This window comes from Erythrolamprus reginae, chromosome 5 (genome assembly GCF_031021105.1).
Source record: "Erythrolamprus reginae isolate rEryReg1 chromosome 5, rEryReg1.hap1, whole genome shotgun sequence".
Lineage (NCBI taxonomy): Eukaryota > Metazoa > Chordata > Lepidosauria > Squamata > Dipsadidae > Erythrolamprus > Erythrolamprus reginae.
Window position 1 is genome coordinate 68,367,737 of NC_091954.1, and position 23,460 is coordinate 68,391,196.

Sequence of the window (23,460 nt, forward strand, 5' to 3'; positions counted from 1 at the left end):
GAGCAGTAGTCTAGGGTGGGTCTGGCAAAAGTTTTGTAGGCTCTTGTGAGTAGTGTGAGATTGCCTGAGCAGAAGCTGCGTAGGGTCAGGTTAACAACTCTAGAAGCTTTTTTGGCGATATTGTTGCAGTGGGCTTTAGCACTTAGGTCATTCGATATTTTATTTTATTTATTTATTATTTAGATTTTATTTTATTTATTTATTATTTAGATTTGTATTTGTATTATTTAGATATTAGTATTCCAAGGTCTTTTACTGAGTGTGGGTTAGCAGTGAGAGATTGTTTATTCATTTCGTATGTGCGGTTTGGATTCTTTTTGCCGATGTGGAGGGTAGAGCATTTGTTGGTTGATATTTGAAGTTGCCAGGTGTTAGACCAGTCTGAGACAAATTGCACAAGTATCTAGGATATACCAACCAGCATGACTCCTGAGCTTAAAGGGCTGAACTGACTGATAGGGTACCTAGAAAGTCTCCCTTTTCAGAGCTATTAGTTTTAAGGTAGTGTTCCCTCTCCCCACTCAAACAATGATTAGCAATGACACTGTTGTTTAATACTGCAGGTGGAAGGAGAAAACCTTCAGCAGACAGTGAGAAAAGTTCAGATGATAATACTAACTTCACATCGCTTATCACATGAGTGGCAACATGGCTCTACCTTTCTCACAGGTTGGTACTATACATTTCCCAGTTCTTGGCAGTACTGGTCACTTCCTAAGTCACTCACTCTGAATAGGTTATCTATTAGATTATCTACGGTTGACCTATCCAGATTCCTAAGAGGTCAATAAGGGGCGAGTACAAGTGCACTAGAGTGCCTTCCGTCCCCTGTCCTATTGCTCTCCTATATCTCCTATACCTTTCTTCTATTCCTATATCTCTTCTTCTATTCTTTCATTGATATGTTCTATTAGCTTTACTAGATAAATGGTCAAAGCAATGGAAACTGCAGTTTAATGTTTCCAAATGTAAAATAATGCACTTGGGGAAAAGGAATCCTCAATCTGAGTATTGTATTGGCGGTTCTGTGTTAGCAAATACTTCAGAAGAAAAGGATTTAGGGGTAGTGATTTCTGACAGTCTCAAAATGGGTGAACAGTGCAGTCAGGCGGTAGGGAAAGCAAGTAGGATGCTTGGCTGCATAGCTAGAGGTATAACAAGCAGGAAGAGGGAGATTATGATCCCGCTATATAGAATGCTGGTGAGACCACATTTGGAATACTGTGTTCAGTTCTGGAGACCTCACCTACAAAAAGATATTGACAAAATTGAACGGGTCCAAAGACGGGCTACAAGAATGGTGGAAGGTCTTAAGCATAAAACGTATCAGGAAAGACTTAATGAACTCAATCTGTATAGTCTGGAGCAGCGTTTCCCAACCGGTGTGCCGCGGCGAGAGGTGGAAGAGGAGAGTGGGCGGATCGGGCGGGCAATGGGGCAGGGGGGAGAAGCCAGGGGCGCGTTTGGCCGGAGGCACCGTGGGGAGGCAAGGGCAGCCGCGGCTCCCTTTACTCCTACTGCCGCACCTCCCTGCCCCTGCCTCCCCACGGTGCCTCCGGCCAAATGCGCCCCTGGCTTCTCCGCCCTGCCCCATTGCCCGCCCACTCTCCTCCGCCGCCGCCTCCTGCCTTGGGGCGAGCAATCCGGGAGTCCGGGACTGTGTGGCTTTGCGCCATGAAGAGAAAACGGCCGACTTTCCCCTGCTGCCGTTTTCTGTTCATGGCGCAAAGCCACACAGTCCCGGACTCCCGGATTGCTCGCCCCAAGGCAGGAGGCGGCGGCGGAGGAGAGTGGGCAGGCAATGGGGCAGGGCGGAGAAGCCAGGGGCGCATTTGGCCGGAGGCACCGTGGGGAGGCAGGGGCAGGGAGGTGCGGCAGTAGGAGTAAAGGGAGCCGCGGCTGCCCTTGCCTCCCCACGGTGGCAATAGCAGCGGCTGAGGCTTTCACTTGAGGCATCGGGAGTGCTAATAGCGGCGGCGGCGGGAATAGCGGGGGGGGGGCTCCTGCAAGTGGAAGCCTCAGCCCTGGAGCCCCCTCGCGCCCATGGCTTCTCGTCAATGCCTCTGCCTGCCCGATCCGCGGGAGTGCTAATAGCGGTGGCGGCGGCGGGAATAGCGGGGGGGGGCTCCTGCCCGCAGCTGCTATTAGCACTCCAGCGGATCGGGCAGGCAGGGACATCGACGAGAAGCCATGGACGCGAGGGGGCTCCAGGGCTGAGGCTTCCACTTGTGGCTGTCCCCGCCAGCCCGATCCTTCCTTCTCTCCGGATTTTTTTGGGTGCGGCTTCTTCCACAGCGGTGGCTGCAGCGGCGCTGGCGATCCGGCCGCTAGGCGCTCCAAGCGCTGTGGGAACGCCCACCCCTCTCACAGTCCCGTCCCGGGCTGTCAGTAAAGGGGCTGCTTGCTCGGAACATTCAAACTAAGGGAAACCTTCGCTGGCCTCCACAGAGAAGAAAGGAAGAGAGAGAACGAGAGAGAGCAACAGAGAGAGAGAGAGAGAGAGTGAGAAAGAACAAGAGAGAGAAAGCATGAAAGAGAGAGAAAGAAAATAAGAGAGAACAAGAGAGAGAGACTAAGAGAGAGAGAAAGAAAAGAGAGAGAGAAAATAAGAAAATGAGAGAGAGCAACAGAGAGAGAGAAAGAACAAGAAAAAGCACGAGAGAAGAAAAGCAAGAGAGAAAAAGAGAGATAGCAAGAGATACTGAAAGAAAGCAAGAGAGAGAGAGAGAAAAAAAGAAAGCAAGAGAGACAGGAAGAGGAAAGGAGAGAGAGAGAGAAATGAGAACAAAAAGGGGAGGAGAAATGAGAAAATGATTGAGGCAGAGAATGAGAGGAGAGAGAAACAAGAGAGAGAGAGAGGTGATTCTTGAAGCATATGGTAAAAAGCACCCAAATAATAAGAAAAAACCCCCAGCCCTCACCTGTTTTTGAAAAGAATAAAAGAGAATTAAACCCCAGCCCTCACCTGGTTTTGGAAATGGTTGGAGTGTGTATACATACACACACATAAGGGGGGGAGAGAGACAGGGATGGAAAAAGAGGAGAAGTGAAAGGGAGAAGGAATGAGGGAAAAAGGGAGGAAGAGAGAGAAATGAGAAACATGAGAGAGAAAAGGGGGAAAGACAGGAGAAGTACCCATAAATGAGACAGTGGTATAAATTTCAGGAGGGATGATTGATGATTGACTGTATTTATAAGGGGATGTTACATGGGATTATATATATGAGGGGGTTATTTATGTATGTATGTATGTGTGTATGTATGTATGTATGTATGTATTTATTTATTTATTTATTTATTTATTTATTTATTTATTGGATTTGTGTCATTTTGGTTGGTGGTGTGCCCCAGGATTTTGTAAATGTAAAAAGTGTGCCGCGGCTCAAAAAAGGTTGAAAATCACTGGTCTGGAGGACAGAAGGGAAAGGGGGGACATGATCGAAACATTTAAATATATTAAAGGGTTAAATAAGGTCCAGGAGGGAAGTGTTTTTAATAGGAAAGTGAACACAAGAACAAGGGGACACAATCTGAGGTTAGTTGGGGGAAAGATCAAAAGCAACATGAGAAAATATTATTTTACTGAAAGAGTAGTAGATCCTTGGAACAAACTTCCAGCAGACGTGGTAGATAAATCCACAGTAACTGAATTTAAACATGCCTGGGATAAACATATATCCATCCTAAGATAAAATACAGAAAATAGTATAAGGGCAGACTAGATGGACCATGAGGTCTTTTTCTGCCGTCAGACTTCTATGTTTCTATGTTTCTATTACTGTATCTTCTTTTCTATTACTGTATTTCTTAGATATATTTTACTATGAGTATCTCCTATATAACCTTCATCATGTATTTACTATGTGTGTATATATATATATATACACACTAAAACCCTCATTGTGTATTGGACAAAATAAATAAATAAAAATAAAATAAATATTTTAAAACAATGTGGCTAATCATAATGGCACAAATCAACTTGGAGAGAACTGTACTTACGAGGGTCGCCCAGAAAGTAATGCACCACATTTTTTTCTTCAACAATTATTTATTGAACACAATGAAACTTACACACAAGAAAGAATGATGTTTCTTCTACACTCCCTATTTTTGCACATAATCTCCATCCCGTTCTATGGCCTTCCTCCAGCAAGACACAAGGGCGTGTATGCCCTGTCGGTACCACTCCTTGTTCTGGTCACAAAGCCATTTCTGCACTGTGCGAATCACCTCTTCGTCATCCTCAAAATGTCTTCCACAAATGGCATCCTTTAATAGCCCAAACAAGTGGGAGTCCACATTTGTGACGTTTCTAAATGTTCCCAATAGTTTCTCCACAGTGAGAAGTTCAGTAACAACATGCTGCTTGTAACGTACATCACTTACAAATGCCATTTTGAAACACTGCTGCAGCTACGCTATCTGTCTGAAAAAATGCAAACTTTACACACGCATTCCTGACAATTCAAATAATGTATATCTAAAGTTTTGCATTCGTACCATTACTGTAGGCTGAGAAAAAAATGGTGGTGCATTACTTTCTGGGTGACCCCCCTATATTTGTTTTTATTTATTTTCAAATAGCACATAAAGATACTGTTTTCAGTTGGGCCCGTAATAGACTCTCAAACTATATTTATCCAACAAAATTATCCACACTAAATAATTGCCAGTCCAATGTATTGTATGAAATTACATTTGAATTTTTTCATAGCTCTTCCCCTATTTCATGTAGACCTATAATACTATCACTTCTGACTAGTGGCCTTGCATGGTTCAATGAGGCCACCAAGGAAACAAGGAAGCAAATGTCAAAAAACATGGGGGCAAAACCTCAAACTAACAAGAGGGAAGTCCAAAAAGTAACATTAGAAAGTATTACTTCACAAAAAGTGTAGTGGAAGCTTGGAACCAACTTCTAGTGGAGGTAGTAATCTGACACAATCTGAAGTTAGTTGGGGGAATGATCAAAGGCAACATGAGAAAATATTATTTTACTTGAAGAGTAGTAGATGTTATGACTTGGGGTACCTTTCCTAGTAGTCATTACTTAATTCTTAGTTCACCTCTTTTGCTACAAATGTTACTTTAAAATAATCTGTAAACAGGAAGGAGATGGGAAGGCACATAGAAAGGATTTATAATCATTATATTGATTACAAAAATGTGAACTTGCAAGCATTTTAAGATGAAAGTGTTGAGAGGCATGATCCTCCCATTTTCCATTTATTTACTGATTCAAGTTTACACAGATGTAAACAGGTTTTTTTTTCAAGACTTGATATTTTTCTTTCAACCTTCTGTAAACTTCCTGTCCTGTTTGTGCTGCTAAAAACAGTTCTTGTGCATGCTTAGTCTAATGTAAGAAATAATCATATTTTTGAAGGTGACTTATGAGGAACGACATGCATTGTCCTTGAGCCAAGGAGCCCCAAATTTTCTCCCATGGTGTGTAGGGAGATACCAGTTCTGTTCTGGCTAGTAAATCAATCAGTTTGTGTGAATTAAAGCAGGAAAAGCAAAGGTTTTTGTAAACTTATAAGCCTAACAGTTGTCTTCTTTCCCAGGTCTGCAGCATGACAGCCGACTGTGACCAGATTCATGTGTATGTGACTGCACCTGCTTTTCCAACATTAACCACCCCATACCTTTAGGGTTAAAGAGACCACAGCCATTTAAGCTTCAAAAGTGGCATAAGCAAATATGAGCGGAGAAAGTCTCAGGGAAAAGTGGAAATGAAACAGTATATCCGTGGAGTATAACAATTCCTTTAGGTAGCCTAGCAGGGCAGTGTCCTCACCATCTCAGAGTTACTATCACTGGGGAAAAACGTAAAGGAGGGCAACCAGACCTTCTGTCCTCCTAAATGTGCCACTCCCATTAGTGTAGTCCAGGAGAAGAGTGCATGTATATGCAACAACATTGCACCATATACTCAGAGTCCACCTGCATCTGTGCATTATCCAAGTCAGCCCTAGACATATTGGTACTGGTAAACAACACCAACAGGGTTTAGGTTGATGGTATGAAGTGCAGATCATGGTACAAATCACCTTGTCATTTGTAACCTGTGAATAAATGGGCTTTTGACCCTGATATTCTGACTTCAAATCAATTGACCAAAAAAAAGAGTTGATATATCTCTGGGAAAAATAAAATGCACTTGTTTTAAATTTAGTTCCTTTGATGTATAGCTTACACATACAGGAGAGATGGGGAGATAAAGAAAAAAATGTTTTAATAGACCCCAATAATGCCCCCAAATGTGACCTTTATGCATCTTTTTCATCAGGCTCAAAATTGAGATAATTGAATGCTTAAAATAGGTTTTGAAGTCCGTTATTCAACTGTTTAGCTGGTAGATCCAAAAGTGGCACAACTAACATTTCATGGACAGACACATCTAACAGTGGCAGGTCCACAGAGGTATTTCTGAAGAGTCATTTACTGCAGTTTTATTGTTCTTCGAGTAAGGGAGAGGCAGTATTTGCATGTGAAGTAAAAAGAAAATATTTATTCTGCCTCTATGGGATACCATTGCTTCTGTTTATTTTTTTAAAGAGTTTTCTGCTTTCCTAAAATTTAAACTTGCTGAATTAAAAATAAATTATATCAAAGTAAGTTCGTGTAAGACTGTAGCACTGGTTTCCTTAATATTGTGATTTTTCATTATCTGAAGTCTCCTTATTTGACATCTCAAAATCTTATCCACTTTCCAGTACGATTGTGCAACCTGGCTCTAGTAATGATATAATTTCTCATTCTGCATAATTTAAAATTGGTTGCTGGTGAGAATATGGACAATGTAAATGTAGCATGTTCCAAATACAACCGTTAATAGATATATTAATCCATTTCAAGATGACATATCAAAAATGTGTTTAACTGTGGGGGTGTTGTGAAAAGTAGCAGAAAAAGCATATTTATTGGTTATGATGTATAAAGCCCTTCATGGCATTGGACCAGAATATCTCCGGGACCGCCTTCTGCCGCACGAATCCCAGCGACCGGTTAGGTTCCACAGAGTTGGCCTTCTCCGGGTCCCGTCGACTAAACAATGTCATTTGGTGGGACCCAGGAGAAGAGCCTTCTCTGTGGTGGCCCCAACCCTCTGGAACCAGCTCCCCCCAGATATCAGAGTTGCCCCCACCCTCCTTGCCTTTCGCAAGCTCCACCCACCTCTGTCGTCAGGCATGGGGGAATTGATTTTTTTTCCCTTTCCCCTAGGCTTATAGAATTTATACATGGTATGCTTGTTTGTATGATTGGTCTCTTAAATTAGGGTTTTTTAGATTGCTTTTTGATATTGGATTTGTTACATTGTTTTCTTTATTGTTGTTAGCCGCCCTGAGTCTTCGGAGAGGGGCGGCATACAAATCTAATTTAAAAAAAAAATATTTAGCTTCACACACTAGACCAAGGAACAAACCAACTACTATGAATTGTACTGCATTATAAAAAACTGGAAAGCCATTTGATGGCAGCAAAGAGATTGTTCTTTGCTGCCCTGGTGTGTTCATCTGGGGTTTTGTAATCCAAATTTGGTACCACTACATTATGACTTAGTGTAATTATGATGTGAAAAGAATCATGACTTTAGACCAGTGGTGGGATTTAAAATTTTTTTATTGCCGGTTCTTTGGGCGTGGTTTGGTTTAGTGGGCATGGCAGGGGGAAGGATATTGTAAAATCTCCATTCCCTCCCCACTCCAGGGGGAGGTTACTCCAAAATCTCATTTCCTCCTGATCAGCTGGGACTCTGACTCAGGAGGCTGAGAATAGATGGGGGTGGGGCCAGTGAGAGGTGGTATTTACTGGTTCTCCAAACTATTCAAAATTTCCGCTACCTGTTTTCCAGAGCGGTTAAGAACCCATTTACTTTAGGCATAACAAGATGGTGGCAGCCTTACAGAGACCATGGAAAATTAAACCTAGATAAGATAGTGGATAGCCACTTTGCACCAAGTTAAGCTTCCTTACAAAAAATACGTTTCAGATAAATCCAGGTATGTTTGGGTATACAGCCTTGTGGGCTCAAAAGGGAATCTTAAGATATTAATTTACCCATTGGAAATAAAGTTTTCTGGTAGTTTAGGGAACACAAAAAAGCAAAAAACAAACAAACCCGTGTTCCTTTCTTTTGTCCTCAAGTTCCTAGGAAGAAGCAATACATTATTTTATGTCAAGCACAGGATCATGATACTGCTTTGAATATATAAACATACAATATTTAAACTTACGTTGGCTTATAAATGGGAGCTACATGAAGAAATATTTATTCTGCATTGAGGGATAAGGTACAATTAATGGTTTACAGTCTCCGTTCATGCGAGACTGAAAGCCAGCAGTAATTAACAATCTTGCTTCTTGAAAAACCCCACACAGTCAATAACTACTAGACTAATTATTTTTGTATCCGCCCCTAGGGCACTGTCCTCTTGCTTCATCAGGCTCCGGTCAGATGGGGTCAGTTACATAAAGTGCAGAATGTACACATACAAGGCAGCAGGAAATGGCTGTATGCTTCCATTCCAGAAGCAGGTGCTATTAATTCTAAGTGCAAATTGACATCTCACATATAGAAGTAACACGTTTTTGTTTCAGTCCCAACTGACATATGGATACATAGACACATATCAAGAGCCAAGAAGACACTTCTGGGACAAGACTGCAATTCCCAGTCACTTCTGAGCAACAAAGATTAAGGACAGTGAGATTACCATCTTGGTAAAATGGAAGGAGGAGATAGTTCTTCAGGCTATTAAAGGTCAGGTCAGCTATTGCATGCAACTGCATGTTACGTTCTACTTTTTTGTTTTTAATCTCCCAAATCCAAAGACTGGTTTGGAATCTAATAAAGTTAGCAGGAGACAAAATGATTTAGAGGATTCCTTAATTTTTTTTTTGAATGTATACAATTATCAATTTTCCTCCAAGTAATTTTCCATACATACGAAAATATAACAATATTTTCTCTCTCATAGTCACAATGAGCAGTTTCAGGGAGGAAAGGATTGGAAGCCTAAAAAATGGTAATGGGGAAAAGTTAAGTGGTGCTCCTTGGCTATTGTGCATAAATTCCCCCTAACAGTGATAGCTTGTGTCTTAAAAACAATTAAAATACTATGGAAGTGACATATATGCAATGTCCAATTTCAGGGTTCCTAGATTTTGGTGACTGCTTCAAAGATGGACTTAGCGACATAATCCAGGTTCTTTGTGGTCAAACCACACATGTTGATACGGCCACTGGCCATCAGGTAGATGTGTTTCTCCTTGATCAGATATTGTACTTGCTTAACTGGAAAGGAAAAAGATGAAATGTCAGCAGTTCTCAGCAGAACCCTCAAGCAACTTTTGCTACATTTCAGATTTTACTTAGAAGCACACACAAGATAAGATATAAAAGGCAAGCTAGCAAGTCCCTTTTTTTTTTTTTTACCATATTCTATGGAGGCTTGATTTGGACAATGAAAAATAAACCATCACGCAGAGGAAATACAGTGTTCCCTCGATTTTCGTGGGTTTGAACTTCGCGAAAAGTCTATACCACGGTTTTTCAAAAATATTAATTTAAAAATACTTCACGGGTTTTCCCCCTATACCACAGTTTTTCCCACCCAATGACGTCATATGTCATCGCCAAACTTTTGTCTGATTTTAATTAAAAAAAATTAAAATAAACTTTAATAAATAAACATGGTGAGTAATAATCTAAGTGGTTGCTAAGGGAATGGGAAATTGCAATTTAGGGGTTTAAAGGGTTAAGGGAAGGCTTGTGATACTGTTCATAGCCAAAAATAGTGTATTTACTTCCGCATCTCTACTTCGCGGAAATTCGACTTTCGCGGGCGGTCTCGGAACGCATCCCCCGCGAAAAGCGAGGGAACACTGTATAGTTAATATCAAGTGAAACAAGCCTGTTGTGAACTCTTTTCAAAATGGACAACATGGCTAGACTGTGGGTAGAGGCATGACAATTCATGGTAAAAATACAAAATCTTTTGCAAAGCCTTCAAATTAATCCTGTTGAGAAACATGTCTCAGGGAGAGTCTCTTGTTTCAGAAGGAGTGGGAATCCTTTCCAAAACCTTCATTTTTAAGAGCAACAAGGTCAATGAAGGGATGTTCTGAATCACTTGTTCATGCTTTATATTTTCCCAGGACTCTGCTCCTCCCCCATCTCCCTTAAAGTCACAGTTAAATGCCTATACCAACGATGGAGAACCTATGGTATGGGTGCCACAGGTGGCACGTGGAGCTGTTTCTGCTGGCACACGAGCCGTTGCCCTAGCTCAGCTCCGATGTGCATGTGTGAACAAGCAGCTGGTTTTTAGCTCACACAGAGGCTCTGGGAGGGCGTTTTGGATCTCCAGAGGGCCTCCGGGGGATGGGGGAGGGCATTTACCTTCCTGCAGCTCCAGGGAAGCCTTTGGAGCCTGGGGAGGGTGAAACACGCACCTACTGGGCCCATCAGAAGTTGGGAAGCAGGCCATTTCCAGCCCCCATGGGGGTGGGAGAAGCTGTTTTCACGCTTCCCAGGCATTGAATTATGGGTGCGGGCACTCGTGCATGCAGTTCTTCCTCTTGCCACCTTTAATCGCCCACCCCATCCACTTGCCCCAATGTACTCACTGTTGAGGCCAGTAAAACTAAACATGCCAATCTGCTCTGTAATGTGATGCCAAGTGCCTGGTGTGCTCAGAGCCTCAAGCCGAGACCGGAGCTCTGCCCGCATCTGCAAGACCCGATCCGCCATTGTCTTCACATTGTCCTTCCTGTCAGAGAATGCGAACCGCAAGAATAACTTAAGATTTAATGGCTACTTTTTGTCACGTTCTCACTGCTCAGCAAACAAGTACCGCTCCGTACTTACCACTCGGCAAAAAGCTCTGGGCTGGTGAGCGTTGTAGCCACAATCCGTGCTCCTTGAGAGGGTGGGTTGGACCAAGTAGTACGCACAATCTTTTCCATCTGCGATAGGGCACGGCTCACGTTGTCTGCATCCTTTGCCACGACGGACAGGTTTCCCACTCGCTCATCTTTAGGAAAAGGGAAAAGTACAACCATGAACTAAGAAACCAGCCCTGCTCCTCCCATATCAGTAGTTCTGTATATAACCACCTGCATTCCAAAGGAATTTCCCAAAAATGGCTCATAGTTTAATGCAGTGTTTCTCAAATAGTGGGGCGGGCACCCCTGGGGGGCACGGAGCGAAGCCTGGGTGGGGGGCATATGACCGCAGGGAATGTGGTTTATTTTGCACCGAACAATAATAGCACAGAGTAGGAGATAGAAGTGAATATAACACACTTTAAGAGACACCATAGAAAAATATTTAACGGGTGAAAAGAAAGGAGGAGAGAGAGAGAGAGATAATGAGACAAACGTAAGTTTGCCAAGAGCTAAGATGAGGAAATATGACGATGCGTATGTAGCGCTTAAAATGTGAGTGGTGAGAGACAAGAAAAGAACAGTATGTTTACTGGGTCTAAAATGTTTGCAGGGGACAGCATGAAGCCAAATAAATAAAGACATTACACTCCAATTATGATGATAAGCTGCTTGAGTTTTTTCAGCAAAAATGTGTTGAATATTGCAAATAATCGTTCCGGCAGAGAGGTGGGGGTTTTTTTTTGGGGGGGGGGGGATGAAATGTTTACTTCTTCCTGGGGGTGTGTAACAGAAAATAATTGAGAAACACTGATTTAATGTATAATGTAACAGAAAATACAAAGGGGAGGGACACACACAATATCTTCCAATTAAGTAACAGATCCCATGAATACTCACTGTACAAGCCAAAGTTTTTTGAGAAGGATTGGGCACAGAACAGTTCAAAGCCCTCAGCTACAAAGTAACGTACAGCCCAAGCATCTCTATCCAGGCAACCGGAGGCAAAGCCTTGGTAGGCGGAGTCAAAGAATGGGAACAGGAACCGGCGCTATAAGAACAGTGAGATAATATATCACCATAATATCCTCAATTGCCTCCTGGGAAATGAATCTTCACAGACTAGTTCTTTGTACAGTGTTCCCTCGATTTTCGCGGGTTCAAACTTCGCGAAAAGTCTATACCACGGTTCTTCAAAAATATTAATTAAAAAATACTTTGCGGGTTTTTTCCTTATACCACAGTATTTCCCACCCGATGACGTCATATGTCATCGCCAAACTTTCGTCTGCTTTCAATAAATATTTTTTTAATAAACTTTAATAAATAAACATGGTGAGTAATAATCTAAATGGTTGCTAAGGGAATGGAAAATTGCAATTTAGGGGTTTAAAGTGTTAAGGGAAGGTTTGTAATACTGTTCATAGCCAAAAATATTGTATTTACTTCCGCATCTCTACTTCGCGGAAATTCAACTTTCGTGGGCGGTCTCGGAACGCATCCCCCGCGAAAAGCGAGGGAACACTGTACTGGGATTCCTTTGCCGCAAGAACTTAAATGTATGGCAATAATTTTGGAACACAAAATGCATCTCCCTTCTAGTAGTATCATCAGAAGAGTCAGTACCTTCATCACAGCAGCAATTTGTTTCCACTGCTCCTGAGTGGGGTCTGTGCCAGTGGGATTATGAGCGCAAGCATGGAGGATGAAGATGGAAAACTCTGGAGCACTCTGGGTAAAGGAAACAGAAGAACTGGAGTTAGCTAAAGTTGCTGTCAAGCATAAATAGGTTTCCATGTAATCTTGCACAATCTTGCAGGTAGTTTAACAGTATTAGCATCTTGCTCATAAGTGGGAAATCTGATAATGCTTGTAAAATTCAGAAGATTACTAAGGATTAGGGCTGAAGAAAAATCAAAACGTACTTTAGCATTTCCCTGCATCAAAATTATTCAGTCCTTTTTTTCTGCAGAATTCTGAAATTTACTATAGACCTTTTTTGGGATGAACAAATATAGTTTAAAAATGCTTCAAAAGTACAGTGGTACATCTACGTAAGAACGCCTCTACTTACAAACTTTTCTAGAGAACCATTTTCCAGTTACAAACCCAAGCCTCCAAAACTGTAACCGGAAAAGGCAGGGTGGGGCCTCTCTAGGAATCTCCGGGGAGGAAACAGGGCTGGAGAAGGAGGGGAGAAGCTTCTATGGGGCCCCTCTAGGAATTTCCTGGGAGGAAACAGGGCCTCCGCCCTCTCTGTGGTTTCCCCAATCGCATGCATTATTTGCTTTTACATTTTAAATTCAAAGTGTTGGTTATGACCTATAAAGCCCTTCATGGCACCGGACCAGGATATCTGCGAGACCGCCTTCTGCCGCACGAATCCCAGCGGCCGGTTAGGTCCCACAGAGTTGGCCTCCGGGTCCCGTCGACTAAACAACGTCGGCTGGCGGGACACAGGGGAAGAGCCTTCTCTGTGGTGGCTCTGACTTGAACCAGCTCCCCCCCCCAGAGATTAGGATTGTCCCCACCCTTCTTGACTTTCGTAAACTCCTTAAAACACATCTCTGCTGTCAGGCATGGGGGAACTGAGACATCTCCCCCTTGCCCATGTAGTTTTTGTGTATGATATGATTGTGTGTGTTTTTATATATTGGGTTTTTTTAGACTTTTTAATGTAAAATTGTTATTTTTAGATTTTAAATATTAGATTTGTTACCATGTATTGTTTTTTATCACTGTTGTGAGCCGCCCCGAGTCTATGGAGAGGGGCGGCATACAAATCTAATAAATAATAATAATAATTGATTCCTATGGGGAAAATGCTTCTTCTTACAAACTTTTCTACTTAGGAACCTGGTCACAGAACGAATTAAGTTCGTAAGTAGAGGTACCACTGTACTACGCGTATACAGGTTCTGCTTCCAGCACTTGGAATTCATACACGTAAAGAGAACCTGAGTGGAATGAAGCAGGTAAAAGATGATCACCTTTCTGGCAATTGTTCAGTTAAGCGATTCTGAAACAATGCAGTGTAATAATGTTGCATTGACCTCTAGAATGTGCAGCTACTACAAATGATCTACACAGGAAGATGCTTTCTGCCATGCCCTTTGTCCAGCTTTCTGTGGTGTTCTTTTTATATTGCTATATAATATCTCTGAGACCGCCTTCTGCCGCACAAATCCCAGCGACTGATTAGGTCCCAGAGAGTGGGCCTTCTCCGGGTCCTGTCAACTAAACAATGTCGGTTGGCGGGCCCCAGGGGAAGAGCCTTCTCTGTGGCGGCCCCGGCTCTCTGGAACCAACTCCCCCCAGAGATTAGAACTGCCCCTACTCTCCTTGCCTTTCGTAAGCTCCTTAAAACCCACCTTTGTCGTCAGGCATGGGGGAATTGAGACATCTCCCCCGGGCATATACAATTTATGCATGGTATGTTTGTATGTATGTTTGCTTAGTAAATGGGTTTTTAAAAATATTTTAAACTATAATTTAGATTTGTCATGAATTGTTTTATTCTGTTGTGAGCCGCCCCGAGTCTACGGAGAGGGGCGGCATACAAATCTAAATAATAAAATAAAAATAAAATAAATTGCCCCCAACCTGACGCACCTCCAAATCAGAAAGGAATCCTTGCATGTCCAGACCCCTATTTTCTGCATCCCAGTAGCGATAGTTCCGGATGTCCTTGAAGCCAGCATCCAGAAAGACAGATTTATGGTTTTCTGTGGGGGGAGAAAAGGTTCAACCTAAGGTTGCCTCATGTGGTCTATATTAAGAGTCTAGTGTTTCCAAATCCCAGCAATGAACAAAGGCTGTGCTGGAAATCATAGAGAGCGGAGGTCCAAGCATCTGGATACATCGCTTTGAAGAAATCAAGAATTTTGTTTTCTTTTTGCTCCACTCCAGATTAAAAAATATTAGCAGCTCCCTGCACTTACCCCAGGAAGGATCAGAAATATAGATGGGGGTCGCTGTGTTGTTGGTTCCATTATACCACCGTCTCAAAAACTCTGCTCCAATACGGAGGGCTCCAGTGCCCCCCAAGGATTGGACACCTCCCACCTGGAATAAAAGGAAAGAAATATTGAGTTGTAATGCGACCATTCATCCTTCCTTTCAAATTGGCATCCAAATTGCCATAAGATCTGATAAAATCAGATCTCGGCCCTCTCCATATGGTTCCATCCAATCAAATTTCATGAATTCTACTTCAAATAGGAGGAACAATATAACACACCAGTCTGGTCCATCCTTCTTAGCCCCAAATGTTTCAGTTTGTCCAATTTCTTGACTATTATTTATTATTTTATTATTATTATTTATTAGATTTGTATGCCGCCCCTCTCCGAAGACTCGGGGCGGCTAACAACAATATAAAAAGACAATGTAGACAAATCTAATATTAAAAACAATCTAAAAAACCCCAATTTATAAAACCACTCATACATACAAGCATACCATGTATAAATTCTATAAGCCTAGGGGGAAGAGAAATTTCAATTCCCCCATGCCTGACGACAGAGGTGGGTTTTAAGGAGCTTGCGAAAGGCAAGGAGGGTGGGGGCAACTCTGATATCAGGGGGGAGCTGGTTCCAGAGGGTCGGGGCCGCCACAGAGAAGGCTCTTCTCCTGGGTCCCGCCAAACGCCATTGCTTAGTCGACGGGACCCGGAGAAGGCCAACTCTGTGGGACCTAACCGGTCGCTGGGAATTGTGCGGTAGAAGGCGGTCCTGGAGATATTCTGGTCTAAATGATTCATACCACACAGGGGGAAACTACTTGTTTCAAAATAGTGCATTTCTCTCAGAAACGTTTTTTTAGAATTTCTTCTCTAAGATCACTAGAGTCATTTCATTGTTATTTTCTTTTTTGTTTCGCAGCTGTTGTGACATTTTTTGACGATTGTGTCAAAAAATGTAGCTTGGCTGGATAGTTGATGAACCAACATTTCAGATACCTTTAAGAGGCCAACTATGATTGGCAACAAAAGTTTCTTCTCTAGCCTCATGCTTACCCTGTTCTCCTTGATGGCTGGGCTATCCTCTCCTAGTGCAATTCGTGAGGAATTGGCACGGAAATCCGGCATACCCAGAATAGGTAGATATTCATGATTCCAATCAGTGTTCTTGGCAACCATCATTTCTACTTTCCGAACAACTGGCAATACCCATGGCTGTCCTTCATTCGTGCGATAAGCTGAAGGAGAGAATAGAATCACCTTAAGAAATGCAAGGAATAATGATGGCGATGGTGGTGGCGGTGAGACTGAGAGAGAATGCCAGACACCCTCTAATTCTACATTGTTGGTTTTCACTTGAAAACCTTTGAAGAATGTAAAACAAACAATAATGCAGGGCCAGTTGCATAATCAATCTGGAGAGACGCTAAAAATAAAGTTTTAATTTTAATTTTCTTGGAGACACTCAAATTGTTAGTTTTACTGTTAGAAATAAGATCTGGGGAGCTCTAAAGTTTATAACCGAATAGGAGCTTTGGGGGAAAAAACTAAGTCAGAAAGAAATGTCTTGGTTATTAGAAACAGATTGAAATCATGAGGATGCACAATGGAGCAGGTAACAACAGTTGAGAAGTATAGGGAACATTAGTACAAAGGGAATAAAGCACTTCCTTTAAAGCAGAAAATTTTGGAATGACTTTTCGGCTATTCTACCATATAATGATCAATAAAAGGGTGAAAGAACTTGTGCGTATCTAATACAGGGGCAAAAATTACTGTTTAACAAAGAACTAATCTGCCCATTCAATTTGGACTTTATTTTCTGGTGCAAAGTCTCCTTTCCTGTTCCTGCAAGACTCAAGAAGTACGGTAATCTCTCAAGGCCCTGCAGTTTGGCTCAACTAAGATTTGGACATATTCGACAGCCACAACCCAGTTAGAATATTTGGCACCAGAAGTCTACATACCATACTATACCATAACCATAGACATCTTCCTCTTTTCCCACTGCTGGGAATTCAAAAAGGCCCCATAACATTGCTGATTAAACATAAGTAGCAGTGCTGAGTCATAAAAGATTACTGCAAATTTCAGGCTAGAGCTCTACCATCATCACATCTGTATTTAAATCATCTCGAAAGCATAAGCAACAATATAATCACAATTCTATATCTTTAATGATTAAGTATAAAGACCCACTTCCAAGTGGCACAACCAAAATATATCCCTGACAGTAAGTGGTATTAAAAACATCAATAGAATAAAGAAATTTGCAAGGAAGATCATGGGAAAATGCATAGGTTTTCATCTTAAGTGTCATGGGACTGTGCCTTGAGGATTAATGCAGGCATTGGGTAGACTCTAATTTTGGATGTCCTTTATAAAGGGAAGGACACTAATACTGCCCTCTGTGATCACGGCTTGTTGCAAAAGTCTTTGGGCAGATCAGACCAGCCATTACATATTCTGCAGGATCCTTTAACTCTACTTAATGCATTGCAAATACTTCTCTGCTAATATTTGTCAGGAAATCCAACATAAGTGAAACCAAAGAAACATATGGCATAGAAAAGAATGGAAATTACACTAATCCTCATGAGTCATCAGTTTAAGATCTTTGGGTTCTAATTATCTGGTTCAATAATTATCTAGCTCCAGTACACTACAAGAGTCAGGTGGGTATAGAAATTGAGATACTTTAACTGGCTCTGTCTTATAGAGAAAACCAGTGGAGTGAGATTGGGCCAGTCTCTCTCTCAGCCCTAGGAAAAAGGCGATGACAAATCCCTTCCTAAAATCTTGCTAAGAAAACCACACATTGTTCAGCCGTTTCCTGCAGAGAACAGTGATTTAAAAACACTCTTTACAGGTAGTCTTCGAATTATGACCCCCATTGAGCCCAAAATTCTATTGCTAACTGAAACATATGTTAAGTGAATTTTGCCCTATTGACATTTCTTACTATAGCTCAGTGTTACTAATGAAACAGTTGTTTAATTAGTAACACAATTAAATGAATCTGGCTTCTCCATTGGCATTGCTTCTCAGGAGATCACAAAAGGGGATCACATGATCCCGAGATAGTGCCACCATCATAAATATGAGTCAGTCGCCAAGTCTGAATTTTAATCACGTAACCATGGGGATGCTGCAATGGCCACTAACTGTGAAAAATGGTCGTGAGTGCGCAAAATGGTCATGTCACTTTTTTCAGTGCCCTTGTAACTTAGAACAGTCACTAAATCAAGCTGTTCCAAGACTACCTGCATTCTATTACTGTACTAATAATTATTCTTCACACAGAAGAGGAATATATCTGTGCATGAAAATTCAAGTGCTCAAAACTTTCATTTATATTGATAGCAAAGAACTTAAAAGCTGTAATCGGGTCAAGAGATAACTTGACACTATTTACGACATTTGATAAATTTATAGGTATGAATTTACCTCTTCTTTCTTTTGTCTTTTTCCCCTTCTCTCTTTAGCTTTCTTTCCTTTTATATGTATATGTGTGTGTGCATTTTGACTTATAACTGTATACTCAAAACTCATATACCTCTGTACCAACATTTGCATAGTCAGGTCGCCAAAAGGGGGAAATGGACAAACCAACATAAATTTTCTGTTCAGTGTAAAAGAACCATCTGGATGGAGTTTACCCCCCTGTTTGTTTAATCTTTTTCTTTTATGTACACTGAGAGCCTGTGCACCAAAGACGAATTCCTTGTGTGTCTTGGCTAATGAAGAATTCTACATTCTGTTCTATTCTTAAGGCACACTCGCACTCGGGGGCTGAGCTTTCAGAAGCTGCGGCTGCTAAGAAGGGATCGGCCATAGTCAGCTGCCTGCTTCATTAAAGCCGATCACAACTCAGCAGCGCCCAGTCGGGAACGCGGAGGGGGATCCACTTGATCCCAGGGGCTCTGCGAGGGCACCGAGCCCCGCGGTCGCCTAAAGGGAGAACGCGGCTGGAAGGCAGAAGGGAGGCAGGCGCGCTCTCCTCCTATTCGCCTTCACTCTCTGGCTCACCTCCCACTCCGAGGTTGACCTTGCGAGGATCCTCGTCGGCGCGGAAATCTGCCGTGAGCTGGAAAACCGCCACCGGGGCGGCTTGGGGGACGGCGGCGAAGACGGATCCTGGCCCGGGAGCCATGACGGAGGGAGGGGGGAGTCCCAAGCAGCAACAGCGGCTCCCAACAGTGCAAACCCGCCGCCTGCCTGGAGGAGACTTTCACCTTCACCGGCGGAAGCGGAGAAAGCCGCCCGCCAATCCGTACCTGCCTTGTTCCTCCACCTTGGCAGGCAAGGGCAGGCGCTGGACCAATCAGGCTGCGGCTCTCAAGGGGGGGGGAGTGGCCGAGCCCGCTCGGCGAATCGGCTGCGACTTCAATCCGCCGGCCACGGGCTCCGCTAATCCAATGTTGCAAAGAATGGAAGTGGGAGGGGCAACCAATCGGCGTCCCCTAAAGTTGTATCAAAGGAATGGTTACGCAATGAAGTGGGAGGGGGGAGGATGGGTTGCGCAGCGCTGCCTATTGGCGGGCCGGGTGAATGGGAGTGACCCGGATGATGGGCTTGAAGGGTCGTTCGGATTCCTGTGGAAAGGAAGCGGGAGGCCCATTTCCACCGGGAGGCCTTCGGAATGAAGGAGTCTAGCTGCTGCTTTTCTCTGAAGAAGAGAACTTTCGTGAGGGAAACGAAGCGAAGTTCACTCATAAGTGTTTTCTTAAGAAAAGGCAACTGAACTGTTTTTTTCCTGGAAGAAGAAAGAAACGTTTGGTTTCTCATCCAAGAAACTTCATCAGTTATTATAATGAATAATGGAAATAATGATGAAAACTGAGAATCTCCACAGACAAGTTCACTACTGACTATCTGAGCAGAAGGCAAAAAGAAAAAAGAAAAAGGCTGCAGCTGAACTGTCAGTGCCAGCAATCCTTGCATCAGGAAAGGTCATGGAGTCCAACCCTTGGCATGTTTCCACTTGGAATACATCCATCTCTGTAATACAGTGTTTCTCAAACTTGGTTTAAAGTTGCCAAGTTTGAGAATTTCTGCATCTAAATGTCCATTGAAACAAAATACAGTGGTACCTCTACTTATGAACTTAATTCGTTCTGTGACCAGGTTCTTAAGTAGAAAAGTTTGTAAGAAGAAGCAATTTTTTCCATCGGAATCAATGTAAAAGCAAATAATGTGTGCTGTTGGAGAAACCATAAGGAGGCTGGAGGCCCTGTTTCCTCCCAGGAAATTCCTAGAGAGGCCCTACGGAGGCTTCTCCCTGCCTTTTCCAGTCCTGTTTCCTCCCAGGAGATTCCTAAAGAGGCCCCACAAAGGCTTCTCCCCACCTTTTCCAGTTATAGTTTCGGAGGCTCAGGTTTGTAAGTGGAAAATGGTTCTTGAGAAGAGACAAAAAAATATTGAACACCCGTTTCTTATCTAGAAAAGTTCGTAAGTAGAGGCGTTCTTAGGTAGATGTATCACTGTAGTCCTTAATATCTCCCCAGAAAGTAAATAAACAGTGCCAACTGAACCTGTGGGCAAGTGTTTTAAAGGCAAGAGGGCATCCAATGAAAGGACAACTTTGGGGATTACATCCTCTTATGAGGTTACATCATTGGACAGCGGGCAGATTATATTACAGAGAACTGCATGAAATTCTTTGAATGTTTAATCCCAGACAACTTAATAAAATATTACCCAAATCATCCACATAGCATCCAAACTCAAAAGAATATGAATTAGTTTATCTGCAAAGAAATATGTCCTAGCAACCTGAGACGCATCAGCATGTCAGCCGCCCCAAGTCTGCGGAGAGGGGCAGCACACAAATTTAATAAATAATATAATAATAATGTCAATTCTTTCCCTGCAGAGCAAGTCACACTTTTCAAAGTCACCAGAAAAGGAACTTTCAAAGGAATAAGTGTAGAGAAATAAGCATCCTTTGCTGTTTTAAATCACCACAGTGCGGGTTTGAACATGATGATGTACTTGAACTTTGTTGTATTCATTCTTCACTTCTTATCTTTGTTGCTCTAAACATCTCTTCAACTGTTTGATGTCCTGGAGCTCGCTGTCAAGTCAAATGGCACCCTGCCATTGACTCTTGTGAGAGGCTTCTCAAGAGCAATTTTGTCTAAAGTACTAGCCATCTACATGTTGCAGACAGTGACCAGGCACATGAGAATCCTGCCCATCAAGTCATAATGAAAGCCCCCAAGTGCCCATAAATCTCCTGGATTCATCAGGTGCCGCGGCACTTATGCTTATGGAAGTCAAGGATGCTAACAATGTCACATTTTCCCAGAATGATCTAACCATGGCACAAATAATGCCCTATGTCATCTATCCAAAGAAATACAAATCTAATAAGTAACCACCTATATGGCTTGAGGCTGGGAAAACCTAAAACTACATGTAGCTGATGATTGCAGCAGGGATAATGCAATCCTGAACACATCTCATCTCCATTTCCAGGACATAGCAGTTGAACTTCCCCAATACTATAAGAATGGATCAGCTCATATTGGAACTACAGTGATCCCTCGTTTATCGCGGGTGTTACGTTCCAGGACCACCCGCGATAAAGGAAAATCCGTGAAGTAGGAATTTTGCTTCCCCTCATCCTGTCCAGAGCAGAAAAGCCACTGAGGCAGAAGATGGTGAGCCTTCCTCTTCCCCCTTGGCTCTGCCACAGCCTCCCGACCCCTGGGCAGCCCTAGAATCCTAGCCGCCAAAGCTTTCCCCCTACCCTGACTGGCTACTCACCCGCAGTGGAACCCCACCGCTGGTTCCGGCAGACACTGCAAGCCACTGACCGTAGATGCGTACATGTATAAAATATATTAAAAACCGTGATGCACTGAATCCACAAAAGGTGAACCGTGAAGTGGTGAGGGAATATTATACCTCTTCCCTGATTTCAGGACTGTGGATGCCAGAGAACATGGAATATGGCTTTCAGACTCCCAAGCTTATAGCTATTCCAGCCATCACTTTGGGCCTCCCGGCACCCTTTAAGACAGAAATATAGTATTCTAAGACTGAGATGGCTGAAATACAAGGCTTCTATACTTAACACTTTCTGTGCTCCCAGGCATGGTCTACTCCTCCCTAGGTATCCTGTCCTTCACTTACCTTGTTTCTCATAACGTAGTGTTGGCTATTTCATTATGGCTTAGTGAAGGGAATGGACAATGTACCAGGCTATATGTTACTCACCACCCTGTTTTGTTTTTTTAACTAACCCTCAAGTATTATGACTGAAAGCAAACTGTTGAATACTGGCAATCTCATTTTCTTGGGGAAAGCAATAAATTGAAGAAAATTTATTTATTTATTATTTATTATTTAGATTTGTATGCCGCCCCTCTCCGCATAACCTAATTTTATAACATTTTTAAAAAGCCTCTTCAACTCTCGGCACTGGTGGTTAAAAAGGACTGAAACTATCTACTTCTCTTTCTATGACATCATCAGATACCTTCAATAACAATAAAAAGGAAGACTTTTAAAGCTTTTTAACAGTATCTTCCCTTGTTATAAAACGCTATCTGCCCCTCGAGACAGATTTGGGTGCAAATTCAAAATGTTGTTTTGAATTCCATCCAATTTTGGTTTTTAATTCATTTCTTGAGCCTTTTGGAAGGAAAGATTATATGGTATATGCCCCTTCATTAAGAGAGACTGTGGCGGATAGCTGCAAATGATTAATAATAACTTTCAAGAACTTAACAGTAATATGAAAGGTATCTTGAAGGTCATCTAGTCCAACCCCCTGTTCACACAGGAGACTCCTGGGATTCGAACCACCAATTGCCAACCCTTTTTATCAGCAAGCTCAGTGTCCTAGTCAGGCTAATTTAAACAAATCTCTTAGATCAGATCACTTCCTAAATCAAGGCAATGCTCAATAATTTATCCCAATAAATATTGAATCAACGCGTTGTAATGTTTGTTTCTGTTTGAACAACAGTATAAAACTGTTTATGTATGATGTTTTTCTGCATCCAATTTCATCCAGAAGATGGATGGAAGAATTTAAACAAATGTTTGCAACTTTTGTTTTCCTGGCAGATGTTTTACATCACAAGCAAAAATTCAGCGGGTGCCCCAGCCCCCCCTGAAGAAACTGAGCAAGAAAACATCAGCTTCATGCCTTTCAGAAATAGAAAACAGTCTTGGCACAAAAAGAAGGAAGAAAGCTTTTCTCCATTTCCTGATTTCTGTTTTGATTCAATTTAGGACTAAAAATGAGGGTTTGAAAAAATAGAAGTTTTTGCAAAGAACTGCAAAACTGAAGTCCTATCTTACAAATGACAAATTAATGATATAAAAAGATTCATAGCTGAAGTGGTTTGATGCCATTTTGCACATTGCATGTAGAATCCATTTTCAGCCCACTCAGCTTCATTGCTGCTTTGATTACTTGTCTTTTCTGGGGATTTTTATTACAGTTAAATTTAATTATGTAAGAAAAAATATTAAGTGAAAGAAGAAATGACACACACAAAAAAAACCAATTCAAGACTGGAACATTCTGTAAAAGTCTAGCATACTCTGTTCCTTTTTTCGCCCCATTTTTAATGTGGTTTGATAGT

At 42.2% G+C, this 23,460-nt stretch overlaps 2 protein-coding genes across 7 annotated transcripts in view; one reads left to right on the forward strand and one right to left on the reverse strand.

Moving 5' to 3' along the window:
- Window positions 1-6,634, forward strand: part of CNNM1 (cyclin and CBS domain divalent metal cation transport mediator 1) — a 36,479-nt gene extending 29,845 nt beyond the window's left edge. For 4 of the 6 annotated variants that reach the window (XM_070752960.1, XM_070752963.1, XM_070752959.1 and 1 more), the window contains 2 exons: window positions 564-669; window positions 5,571-6,634. In XM_070752960.1, coding sequence (XP_070609061.1) covers window positions 564-640 — 77 coding nt within the window. In that variant the 3' untranslated portion in view covers window positions 641-669; window positions 5,571-6,634. The remainder of the gene's footprint in view (window positions 1-563; window positions 670-5,570) is intronic. The other 2 variants (XM_070752961.1, XM_070752964.1) reach the window with 1 other exon arrangement.
- A 977-nt stretch (window positions 6,635-7,611) lies between these two features.
- On the reverse strand, window positions 7,612-19,304 carry GOT1 (glutamic-oxaloacetic transaminase 1). The gene is made up of 9 exons (XM_070752967.1): window positions 18,887-19,304; window positions 15,914-16,095; window positions 14,838-14,961; window positions 14,509-14,621; window positions 12,523-12,627; window positions 11,797-11,947; window positions 10,880-11,045; window positions 10,639-10,781; window positions 7,612-9,304 (listed from the first exon to the last, which is right to left on the reverse strand). Exons 1-9 carry the CDS (start codon window positions 19,008-19,010, stop codon window positions 9,168-9,170), a joined length of 1,245 nt encoding a protein of 414 aa, XP_070609068.1. The 5' UTR covers window positions 19,011-19,304; the 3' UTR covers window positions 7,612-9,167.
- Between the last annotated feature and the right edge of the window lie 4,156 nt (window positions 19,305-23,460).